The following is a 13,052-nucleotide window of genomic DNA, read 5'->3' as shown; positions in this document are numbered from 1 at the left end:
AGAGAGGGAGAGAGAGAAGGGAAAACTTTAACGCTTGAGATCAGTTTGTTGGTTGTTGTTGCTTTTACATGGAAGTATAGGAAATGGTTACCTCGAAAAGGAGCTTTTTTTTTTTAACAGAGCAGCGCACATGTAACCCAGAACCCAATGTTCATCTCTGATGATTCCATAATGAACCCTAGCAAGTCAGAAAAGAAAAAAAAAAAGAAAGATAAATACGCCGCAAAAAAGACAGCAAAACCCTAAGCCCATAACATCCCATCACCTTGCTTTCTTCAAGTCATGATTTGCCATCTCCCCCCTACCAACCTTCAAACTGCCACTAGATTAAATGAACTATATATATCCATCCAAATACTAATAAAATAAGCATCCTTGATCATTAGTAATAAATCAGTTCTAATAACAATACCAATAATCATAGCAGTAGAAGTACTAGTAGTGTAGTTTGTGTTTAGAATGGAAGAAAAAAATATATACTATATTATTTCTGGAACTGCACGAATAAACTGATAGTGTTTATTCTTTTAAAGAAACCAAAAACCCAATCCATCTCTATGAATCCAACCCGTTTTTTTAAAAAATAAGTTAGTAGTAGTAGTTTTTAAGTATTTGGATCGTGTAACAGAATCTGAAACTTAAAAGTATTATGCAAAAAAAAAAGGTGGCTTTTTTTTTTTTTTTATTTGTGGGAAGAACAATTTTGAGACAAGCTGAAAAGGGATGGAGAAAGAAATGACTGCCATCTTCTGGTGCTTCTTCATCGTTAAGCTACTATAATGAGGACAACTGAAAAAAAAAAGTTATTCTTATAAAATACTCCTAATAGAAAAAGGAAGAAAAACCCACCAGAGAAATCCATGAAATTTGTACATCCTTCTTCAAATCAAAGCCAGATGAATCCCATGATCAACATCCTTAAGACTTAAATTAAAACATTAACTATCCTATAAAAGAAGAAGAATGAAAGGTGATCAAAAGGTCAAACTAACAAGAGAGGTGAAAAGGGGGTAATTAAGGAGAAAAAAAGAAAAAAAAAAAAACCGGAACTATCTGTTTTGTTAAAAAGGGGGACGACCTGTGCCCCAGTAGGCCTCAGCTGGCAACTGGACTGAATTTAGAAGATTTGGTGGCAGCCCTTGAACAAAGGATCCGTTCGGATCTTGCAATAGTTGCTGTTGCTGTTGCTGCTGATGGCTAACCATGCTTCCTGGTGACCCTAAGGGTCCACTTCCAGGAATCGGCGCCTCGGGTTGTTCCTCTTCCTCCAATGGAAGCCTTTCATACGCCGCATTACCAAAAGAAGCTGCCATAATCACCACCGGACCTGAAGCAACGAGTGGACTCACCACGGTTCCTCCAACTACTTGACCTTGACCGCCGGCTAAGTATATGGTCAAAGCTGATGCAGCCGGTGGTGCTGGAGGAGGTAAAAATGACCCAGAAAGTGATAAAATTTCGAATCTTCCTTGTAAAGTCACGACTGCACCAGGAGCTCCAGGTTGCCTTAAGGTTACATTTGTTACAGTTCCGCTCCCACTCAAAATGCAAACCCCTCTTTGTCTTCGCCTGGCAAAAGTTGAAACACTCTCCATAATATCACAGCCGTTGGCAATCTCCATAACATGGGATCGGAGGGCATTGGCACTATCACGGGTTATGATGATCGGAGGCTTAGGCTTGTTCTTGGAACCCGCAGGTCTGCCTCGTGGTCTTCGTGTGATTTCATCTTCTGTTCCAGGGACTATGGCTAGTTCTTTGCCTTCACTCCTGTCAGTAGTAGCAGTAGCGGTCGTGGTAGCGGCTGTTTCTTCCCGATCTCGTTTCTGGCCACGGTTTTGTTCATCTTCAGAGTTTTGTTGTTGTTGTTGATGTTGAAATTGATGGTGGGGATTTAGACGAAGATCTCTTGTGAGGAAAGGAGGAGGAAGAGAGCGGCCATGAGCTGTTATTGGGTCCATTTGTTTTCTTCCTTTCAAAGTTCAAACCTAATTAACAATTAGCTAACGCTTACAAGAACCAACTGAATTCTGATGGAGAAAGGGAAAAGAAGGATAATAGGCTTAAAGTTTTGGGGTTTCCTTTTTTTGTTTGCTGGGTGCTTTGAAAGATTAAATATCTGCAAGGTTCACCATAAAAGGGAAAGAGAAGGGCTTTGAAGCATCTGCCACCAAATTTTCAGCTGTAATGGCTGAATCAAGCCATATCTCTTCTCTCCTCTCTTCATGTGAGCTGAGATGGTTTGTTTCTCTTAGGTACTTTTTGGAAGTGATCCGTTTCTCTTGTATGAAGATAAGTTGTTGGTTAAGGGTTTGGGAGGAAATGAGGAAGACAAAGGTGGGGGAAGAATATAGCCAAAAATGCTAGAGGTAGAGAGAGGTGGTTTATGGATTTGGGTTTGGGGCGTGGTGGGATTCCTTTGTGGTTTTTGGGTATAGTGTTGTTGGGTTAGGGTTAGATCAAGGCATCGGATCGATGACGGGTTTAGCTCCAGTAAAGACAGCGTGCGCATGGGCGGTGTGTGGGGTCTCGTCTTTCTCTCTCTTTTGCCTATCCGCACCATGGGCCCCAACACGCCACGTTCTCTCCCTTGCTCTCTCTTTCTCTTAAATGTCTCTGTCTTGAGAATTAAAAGCCTGCTGCCTGCAGTATAAGATCTGTCCTTCATTTGCTAGCTCAAGCCTCCTCTCTTTCTTTCATCTTCTATTCTCTTCTTCCCTTTCACTCTCTTAACTGCAACTAGTACTAAAAGTTCCGTCTCCAGGTCCCCAAAAGTTTGTACTTTTTAACATATTTGAAACAAGTTCGATGATGATGACAAGACTACTTCCTATAGCTGCCGCCCTTTACAAATGCTGGAAACGAAAGCGAAAAGTTCAGAATGTTTGACTATCATAATGTCTCTTTCATGGGATTCCTTGTTTCATCTTCCAAACCAGTATCTATATATTATCTAATCTATCAGCACTTGAAAACATAAGACGTTTATAGGATTGAAAACTGCTGACTGCGATTCTTATTCAGTAATATATATTTTAATAATTCTAAAAAAACTGTGAGAAAGTGAGAATATGTGTGTGAAAACTGAAAAGAGGCTTTATTCTGGTTAAACTGAAAATTGACAGGAGGGAAATAAAAACTGAAAGAGGGCGAGCTGATCAGCTAGCGTTACAAAAAGTAGTTTCGTGCTTGGTGTTGACTGTTGAGAGAGGAGTGACTGTGTTAGTCATAAAAACTGAGGGAGGGGATTGGAATTAGGTAAATTGGTGGAAGGAAAGAGGGGCATTAATGGAGAGAGGGAGGGTGGTGCATGTGGGTCATGGGAAATTGGAGTTGGACCCATCCGAACAAAATTGGGTCAGGAGAGTCAGGGCGTGTCTTAAGGGGAACTCTCGTTTCTATGAATCAATCAATCAATCAATCTTCTTCCCTCCTCTATTCCTTTCCTTTCGGGCCCGACTTGCCTCGTCGACAATTTGATGTCGATGCCTTTTTTGGGGCCTCCACTATTTCCTCTTCATCACGGAAACCCGACGTGTTCCTCCCCTATCCCAAGTTTCCCTTGTTTAATTCTTTCTTTCCTAACTCTTTTCTAGCTCATCTGTCACTAAAATCGTGCATGCATGCAACTCCCACATTTTTTATTCAATTTCTGTTTTATCCGAATTTTTTTGGTGTTTTAGTCCTATATGAACATTTTAATCGAGTAGAAGCATCTTCTCCTGTCTATTAATTAATTAAACTTTGTATAAGATAATAGATAAAATTAAATTTAATTGATATGACGTCCTTTCATTGCCTTTCAATCTCTTTTTTTTCTTACTCCACATAGCTTTATCAATATTTGTCTAGAATAATTTATCCCTTAATTACATATTAAATATGTAAATTTGATTATTCTCATGTAATTTAAGGAAAAGAATTTAGACAAACTATAACTTAAAAAAAAATTTAAAGTATGTATGTTTATGCCAAAAACGGAGAAGATCGTGAAGAATTAATATATATATATATTTAAATATAAATCAAAAGGTATACAAATTTTAAGTTCCAAGAAAAGAAGGACGAAAATAAATATATACTAAACATGATAACTTTATAACAAAGAAGATATAGTTTAAGAGGACTATAATGAGTAAAATATTTCGATGGTGAAATTTAAATTTTTTATGGATGAAATTTAAAATTTTTCAAAGAAGTATGTGTTAACCTTTAATTAATGGTGGAATAAAAAATTCACTAAGATATAATATTTTCAATCCTTAATTAACATTCTATCAAAGGACAACTATTGAACTTATTCAGCTATGTAGCCTATAGTCACGACAATGAACCGAGAGTTGAGTTATGAAGGAGGAAGAGAGAGGAGGGGAGGGGACGGGTCAGGTCAGCAAAATTTGTAAGAGGAACGTCAGGAACCGTTGGATTTTGTCCCCAAGTTGCGATGCTTTCACGTAAGCAGCCAACTCATGCTAGCTGCACGTGCATAACCCAACACGCACTCTCATGCCAGCCCCCCTCTCCCTCACGCCCTCACGGTTCAAACTTTGAAAGGTTTCACACTAGAGAATATTCCCTTCCCTCGCCGGTCACTCGTATCATATTTTTCTGTCGTTTCTCTCCTTCTCCTTGGCTTTTAATTCAAGTTGAAGCACACACATGTACAGTTGGCAGTTATTCTACAGTTACTGTCTCTTACTGCAGTAGCCTTGCAACTCAAGTGAAATAATATTCATGTCATGGGCCGCACTCACATGCAATCTTTGTTATAAAGTTATTGGTAAGAATTTTAAGTCATTTAGATTAATACATCTCTCATCTGATGTTCATTACGTGATGTTTACTAATAAAAAAGTGCTTAGTCTCTTAGTTTGGACCGTTTTATAATACCAAATATGTAATGTAAATGGATGGTGTTGTGGAGGATTGGCAGGTAACAAAATTAGAATGAGACTACAAAGAAAAGGTAGAGCTCTCAAGGTAAAGATATCTGAACGGATAGCAGATGTTTAGGACTTAGAAGTGACAACAAATAAAGCATTCGAAACCGACAATGGGATTTGACTGAATCGTCGGTGGTGCAAGGCTGCGTGTTGAATCAGACGAAAGGAAGAGAGAAATTAAGCGTGGGTGGCGCTGACATGCCCAGATGGCAGGCCACCAACAAAAACTGACTTCCACAAGTCACACACTGATCAGAAAGAGAAATGAAAATTAAGCACACTCAACCACCAAAAAAACAACAACAACAAAAACAGCTAGCTGCACGAGCGGTCCAGCTTCCATTCACTGTTTTGATCAGGTCCAATGAGAAAAAGGAGTGTCTATTTATGGCTAATGGTAAGAGACATGTAGGTGTTTCTCTGTCCCTATACCACACCCTACCCTGAATCCCATGAACCCATTTGATGCTCTCTGTCGGGATTTCATTCTCCTTTGCCATCTTCGTTCTCTACAGAACTTGTCTGGTTATAGAATATAGCTAGAGCTCCAACACTCCCGATGGTCCTAACTACATTTCTAAAAACAAGGTCTTGAATCTGTTCATCCATGTCATAAACTTTTCAAATAACAGAGTCCGTGACACATTTATTTATGGTCACTTGGATCATTTATTCCATTGGAAAACGTTTTCATCATCGTTGTAATAGATTAGAATCAGTTATATTCCTTGAAAGTGTTAGCAATTCATTTTATGATTTAATATATATTAGCTAGGTATACATATATATAAAATCTTATCCAAGTTTCCAAGCCGCAATTGGATAGTGGAATAAATTTCGTATGTTATACTCTTATTAATTGTGGTATACTTATGTAATGCTATAAGGTCTTTCCATGACTTATCACAAGCTAGTATTTGAACACGTGTTAATAAATTATTCCTTTGTTTTTCTTATTTAAAATTATGTAGATATGTTTGTACCAAAACAGTTTGACATGTATATAAACAAGTCTTGAACTCTTCATTAGATAAAATTAAGAATTGTTTGATTTCAAAATCAAACATTGGGTCTGGCAAAAATATTTAAATAAAACTTTTTAAATGAAATTTATGAAATTCCCGATTAAAAAAATTCAATAAAGACATTAATAATAAAGAATTTCATTTAAATCTTTCCTTTAAATTTGGGGTTTAATAATAAAGCCTTAAGAACAAGAACTGAATATTGGTCATCCTTTTAAGGCTTTTATACATTTCTTTAAAGAATAAGTAAATATATATACATATATATATTGTCATAACATTTAGATCTTGAGATCTATTGCTAGATATTGACTTAAGAAGTTGTCACCGATATTTTTTTGTTTAGGTGCAATTGATTTCCTAAAAAATCTATCCTTTCAATGAACACTCAAGTTTGACTAAGGGTCCCTAAAAGAATATGTTCGGGTCTATTAACCATAATAAAGTTCGAGAGTACGGTTATGTGTGAGAAAGGTTATAGCACCCTCATAACGTTTATCGAAAGATGACACTAGCTTAATTTCGTGTTATCCAATAAGCCTTAAAAAATTTACCAAGTAATTAACTATTGAAAATTATTCTTAATTAACTCCAATACTTTTGGTAAAAAATTAAGAAAAATCTTTTCACCTCAAGAGTATATAAGAAAACTATTGTTTCACTTGCACAGAGTTGGATTATTTAACATTAAAAAATTTTCAAGAAAAGAAAGGAAAAAAGAAATAAAATAAAATAAAACAAAAAAAAAGGAATAATGATTCAACTTTTGATATAAATTCTTTTTTTTTATTTTATAAAAAAACTCATTGCTTTTATACAAAAAAATTGATACTTTCAACTTTTTCTTAAAGCATTTGGAGATTTTTATTTTAAGAAAAATTGATACTTTCAACTTTTCTTTAAAAATATCTTTTAGAAAATTTTATTTTTTAGAAATTTTATTTTTAAGAAAAATTGATACTTTCAATTTTTTCTCAAAAATATTTTAAAAAATTTTTATTTTCAAGAAAAATTAATACTTTCAATTTTTCCTTCAAAAATATTTTTAAAATTTTATTTTCAAGAAAAATTGATACTTTCAATTTTTTCTCAAAAATATTTTTTAAAATTTTATTTTTAAGAAAAATTGATACTTTCAACCTTCCTCAAAAAATATTTTTTTGGAAATTTTTATTTTAGGAAAATCATTGAAAAAATAATAATAAAAGAATAAAATAAAATAAAATAAAAATAAAAAATTAGGGAATATCAAATAATTCTAATTTGAAAATAATAATAACAATAATAATAATAAATAAATAATTAATTAAAACGGCTCGATTCGGCTTGAATTCGGCTCAGCTTGAGAGACAGGAGCAATTCACAGGTGCGGCTCGATGGGAAATGGCTCAACTGGAGCCCAAGCAGAGAGGCAGGTCGTTGATTCAGGTCATGCTACGGGTTGGGTTAGATCTTGGTAAAACGCACGGATCTTGGGTTTATTAACGCCTAAAACGATTTCGTTTTGTGAAAGTATAAAAGGCAAAAGACTTTCATTTTTTTGCCAGATGTTTTTCCCCTTCCTCTCTCTTTCCCTCAGTTTTCTCTCCCTTTCTCTCTACCCGCGAAGAACACAGATGAAATTCTCATCGATTTTTGAGTTTTTTTGCCTAAAACTGGTTATTTCATTGAAAAAATTGCCAAAAAACTTGAATTTCATTGAAAAATTGCTTGAAATTTGAAAATTTTTTAGAAATTTCCTAGAAAAAAAGCTAAAATTTTGAAAAAAATTTCCTAAAAATTCTAAAATAGCCTTTGTTCTTCTAAACACTTCCCTTTTTTTTTTCTTTGCTCTCTGTGTGTCTTTTCTGTATGTTTCAGCATTTATTTATAGGGACTAATCAAAAGAATTTCTGATCAATCCCAACTCCTTCTGTGATTAGGATTCAATCTTTAAATCCAATCCAAACCCTACCAACTCTCAAATTTAAGGCAAAAAAATTTCTTCTAGAACAAAAACAATAATAATTAAAACAAAATTCAGAAGAGATAAATAAAATAAATAATAATAATAATATAAAATAATATAAAATTAATAAAAAATAAAAATAAAAATAAGAATGAGCCCATTTACCTTATTTGGACCAGGCCCAATTGATCTGGGTTTGGATCAAATTGGGTGTCTACAGTTACCCTTCTTTGTACATTTTTTATGAAACAAAAATTGTGCAAAGACGTTGTCATAACGTCTAGTTCCGAAGATCCATCGCTAGACATTGACTTGAAAGAGTCACCACCAATCTTTTTTATTTAAGTGCGATTAGCCATCTAAGGAATCTATCCTTTCAGAAAACACCTAGGTTTAAGGGTTCCTAAAAAGATAGGTTCGGGTATGCTAACCAGAACAGGGTTCAAGAGTTCGGTTAAGTGTGAGGAAGGTTATAGCACCTTCACAACGCCCATCAAAAGATGGTACCAGCTTAATTTTGTGTTATCCAATAAGCCTTAAAAATTTACCAAGTAATTAGTTGTTAAAAATTATTCTTAATTAACTCTAATACTTTTAGCAGAAAATTAAAAAAATTCTCTCACCTCAAGAGTATGCAAGAAAATTACTGTTTCACTTGCAGAGGCTCTATCGTCAGATTATTTAACATCAAAAGAAATAAAAAGAAAAAAAATAATTATTTTTGTGTAGGAAAAATTGATACTTTCAACTTTTCCTTAAAAATATTCTTTTGAAACTTTAATTTCGAAGAAAATTGATATTTTTAACTTTTCCTTAAAAATTTATTTTTGAAAACTTATTTTTAAGAAAAATTGATACTTTCAACTTTTCTTCAAAAATACTTTTTGAAAACTTTTAATTTCAAGGAAAATTGATACTTTCAACTTTTCCTCAAAAATAATTTTTTTAAATTTTTTAAAAGAAATAAAATAATAAAATAAACAAAGTAAAAATGAAAGTAAATAAAAAGATAAATAAAAATAAAAATAAAAATATTAAACAATTCTAATATAATAATAATAACAAAATAAATAAATAAATAAATAATGAGAAAAAAAAACTTTGGAAACCGCTCGGCTTACAGCTCGGCTCAGCTCGGCTTAAGGAAAAAAAATGGCTTGGAGAAATGGCTCAGGGGTATCGGCTCAACTCGACTAATGGCTCGAGATGCAGGTCGAAGCGGGTCAAAAACGGGCCGACGCTCGGGTGGGTAGGATCTTGACGAAACGCGCGGATTCTCTGGGTTACTTAACGTAAAAACGACGTCATTTTGAGAGGGTATATAAGGATGATTCCTTCATTTTTTTTAGTAGAACCCTTCTTCTCTTTTTTCTCTTCCCTTCTTTCTTCTTTCCCTTCTCTCTAGAATCCAAAGAACTCAGGTTAAATATTCATCAGATTCTAAAAATTTTCATCAGAATCTGGGTTTTTTCATCGAAAGTTCGTCAGAAAACTGATCAATTTTTGGAAATGTTGCCAGAAACTGAAAAGTTGGCCGAAAACTTCAAACTTGGTTGGAATAGCTATCAAAAAATTCAACCTTCGTCGAAAAATTCAATCGAAATTTGGAAATTTTCCAAAAATTTCCAGAAAAAAAAATAGCAAAAATTCGTAAAAAATTCTTACTAATTCTTAGAGCTATCCTTACACCTCTAAACCTTTTCTCAGCTTTTAAACCTTCTATGGGTTCTTTCCTCTCAAGCAATAACTTTTTTCTCTATGTTTTTTCCTTTGATCCGAGGGTCCTTTTATAAGGATTGATTATAAGAGTTTCTGATCAATCTCAACTCCTCTTTGAATTGAGATTCAATCATTGAATCCAATATGAACTCTGATTGAATCTTCATTCACGGTAGGATTCTCTAAATTTCAGCCAAAAAAATAAAAAATATTAATAGATAATTTAAAAGAAAAATAATCAAATAAATAATAATATTAACAGATAACTAAAAATAAATAATAGATAAATTATAATATATAATCAGATAAATATATATATATAAATATTAACAGAAAAGAAAAAAAGAAAAAAATAATAATTATAATAATAAGGATATATATATTAATAAATAATAATAAATAAATAAATAAATAATAAATACATAAGATAAAAATAAAAGAAAAATATATGTATATAAAAAAAATAAAAAAATAAAATAAAATAAAATAAAAAAATAAAATAAAAAAATAAAAAATAAAAAATAAAAAAAATTAAAAAAATAGGCTTACCCATTTGGACTAGGTCCAATTAATCCAGGCTTGAACCAAATTGGGTGTCTACAACTGTCCCTTTTTGCACATTTTCTGTGAAACAAAAATTACGCAAAGATATAGACACCCAATCAAGACTCAACTCGATATTTTTTATTTTTTTGTGTTTAAGATTTGATCAAAACTCCTCTAAGCAGAGGCTTAATGACTTTGAAAAACATAAACAAGGCTCCTCTAATCAGAGGCTCAACAACTTTGAAAAGATAACAAAGTTCCTTTAATCAGAGGCTCAACGACTTTAAAATGAATAAACAAAGCTCCTCTAATCAGAGGCTCAACGACTTTGAAAAAATAAATGGCTCATTTAATTAGAGGCTCAACAACTTTGAAAAGTAAATGGCTCATCTAATCAGAGGCTCAACGACTTTGAAAATAACTAAAGCTCCTCTAATCAGAGGCTCAACGACTTTGAAAAAATAAATGGCTCCTCTAATCAGAGGCTCAACGACTTTTGAAAAGTAAATGGCTCTCCTAATCAGAGGCTTAACTTTTGAAAAGTAAATTGCTCCTCTAAATAGAGGCACCATAACTTTGAAAAGTAAATTGCTCTTTTAAGCAGAGGCACCTCAACTTTTGGAAAGTAAATTGCTCCTCTAAATAGAGGCACCATAACTTTGAAAAATAAATTGCTCTTTTAAACAGAGGCACCTCAACTTTTGGAAAGTAAATTGCTCCTCTAAATAGAGGCACTATAACTTTGGAAAGTAAATTGCTCCTCTAAACAGAGGCACCTCAACTTTTGGAAAGTAAATTGCTTTCTAAATAGAGGCACCACGACTTTAGAAAAATAAATGACTCATTGACAATCATGTCCAAAGGAGTTATAGATCGTGATTGAAGAAATTTTGTAATGAAAACTCAAAGATTCACAATTTGAGTTCAATAATCATAGGTTTAGATTCGTAAGAACCTTCCAACTTCGTAAGAATTTACTGAAATTTGATTATCAAAATTTCAATTTCGTTCAAATTTGTAAGATCTCAAGATTTACATTTGCAACTTGCAAGAGTCACATCAAAAATCCTCATTTGAATTATGGAGACTCACATCCAAAAGTTCAAGGTTTTTTAAAGGTTCACATTTGGCAAGCTTGGGATTCACATAAAAAAATTCAAAGCTTCTCATTTGAGTTCAAGGGTTCAGTAATAAAACTTAAAGTTTCACATCTAAGTTCAAAAGTTCTCATTTAAAAATTTATAGATTCATATCCAAAAAGTTGAAGCTTTGTATTTTGGAGATTCACATCCAAAAGTTTAAAACTTTTCATTCTAGTTCGAAGATTCACATTTGACGAACTTTAAGGTTTCACTCTTCAAAGATTCTCATTTTGAAACTCAAAGATTCTCATTTTGAAACTCAAAGATTCTCATTTGAGTTCTCAAAAATTTCCATCAAAATATTCACAATTTATTTTTCAAGTGACTTAAAAATTTGCATGAATAAATGTCATTACCAAATATGCAAATGCCTTCTTAATGATGTAAATGCGGTAACCTATATTCTCATAGTGCCATGCATATTTAAACAAAGTTTAATTCATCAAATTATGTGTATGTACTATTCAAGCGACGATGTCACCATGATGCATGTAATGCAGATGTCTATGTAACAAAATTTTAAATAATTATGGTGATATGGCTCTTAAAACTCCACCATTTCGTATGTTTTTCTTGTTTAGTTTCTCAATACTTCGAAACAAGTTTCATCAATCGATCATCACTTGACCACCATTCATGGACTTCTCAGCACTAAAAATTTTAGAACAAGTTTCATCCACCATCACTGAGTCATTACTCATATGCATCTCAGCATTAACCATTTCGAACTAGGTCACACTCATAGGTTTCTCAACTTTAACCATTCCAAAACAAAACTTTATCCACTGATTATTTTCATCATTCAATCATAACTTGCAAGTCATGTCGACCAATTCATCCTTGTAAACTCATCACTTGATCATCATTCATAAGCTTTTCAGCACCAGTTTCATCTATTGCTCCATATCATTTTCATCACTTAACTATAACCAAAACATCCCCATATTCATCACTTGATTATACCCCTTTTCAAGATTTACCCCTTCTTCATTTTATTGTCTAATCCATCATCATATTCTTTATTTGGTCACATCATATGTCCTTTTAAATCATCTTTTTTAGGTTTTTACCATTTTTTCATTTTGTTACCACCATCTTAGATTTCTTTTCAAATGCATGCAAGACTTTTTTAAGCACATATTCATTCATTCATTATCATTTCAATTCTTGACAAATATAATGCACTCATACATTTTCTTGATTTATTCTAGAGATATAACAATAAGATAACACAAGGTGAATTATGGTAAAAATAATCAATGAAGATCTATTTTGGTACAAAACAAATGAGAAAAGAAATAAATTAGATACATGTCATTGGGATGAATGGTATGTCCAAATGATGAATATCCAGACAATTCTCAACATTAATCTAGGATTCTTTTTCAAAAACTCATTTCATTTACTGTTGAAGTCATTTTAAGCTTGGCGAACTTTGCCCCAGTCTTTAAGGGATTTTCAGATGTCTTTGATCTTCCACCCATGTGAACCATTTGTCATGATCTTTTTCTACCCAAATCACCTTTTCAGGTTTTCAATTTGAATCTTTTTTTAATTTTTTTATTTTTTTAAAATTTTTTTCTTTTCATTTTTTTTATTTTTTTTCATTTTTTTTCATCTTCTTTTCTTTTTTCTCATTTTGACCCATTATTGATATCTTTCCACACATCAAAATTTAGAGCAATGTAGCATGATTCCATTGTTTCATCATGAGTATACCTTCGCCCAA

General features: G+C 32.8%; 1 protein-coding gene across 1 annotated transcript; it reads right to left on the bottom strand.

Moving 5' to 3' along the window:
* Window positions 1-675: 675 nt before the first annotated feature.
* On the bottom strand, window positions 676-2,532 carry AHL22 (AT-hook motif nuclear-localized protein 22). Its single transcript, XM_022903778.2, has one exon. It carries the CDS (start codon window positions 1,959-1,961, stop codon window positions 1,062-1,064), a length of 900 nt encoding a protein of 299 aa, XP_022759513.2. The 5' UTR covers window positions 1,962-2,532; the 3' UTR covers window positions 676-1,061.
* Window positions 2,533-13,052: the final 10,520 nt, after the last annotated feature.

The sequence above is a fragment of the Durio zibethinus genome, chromosome 21 (assembly GCF_047325235.1).
Source record: "Durio zibethinus cultivar Kanyao isolate XHJ-2024 chromosome 21, ASM4732523v1, whole genome shotgun sequence".
Classification (NCBI taxonomy): Eukaryota; Viridiplantae; Streptophyta; class Magnoliopsida; order Malvales; family Malvaceae; genus Durio; species Durio zibethinus.
This window is presented reverse-complemented; position numbering and strand designations above follow the sequence as displayed.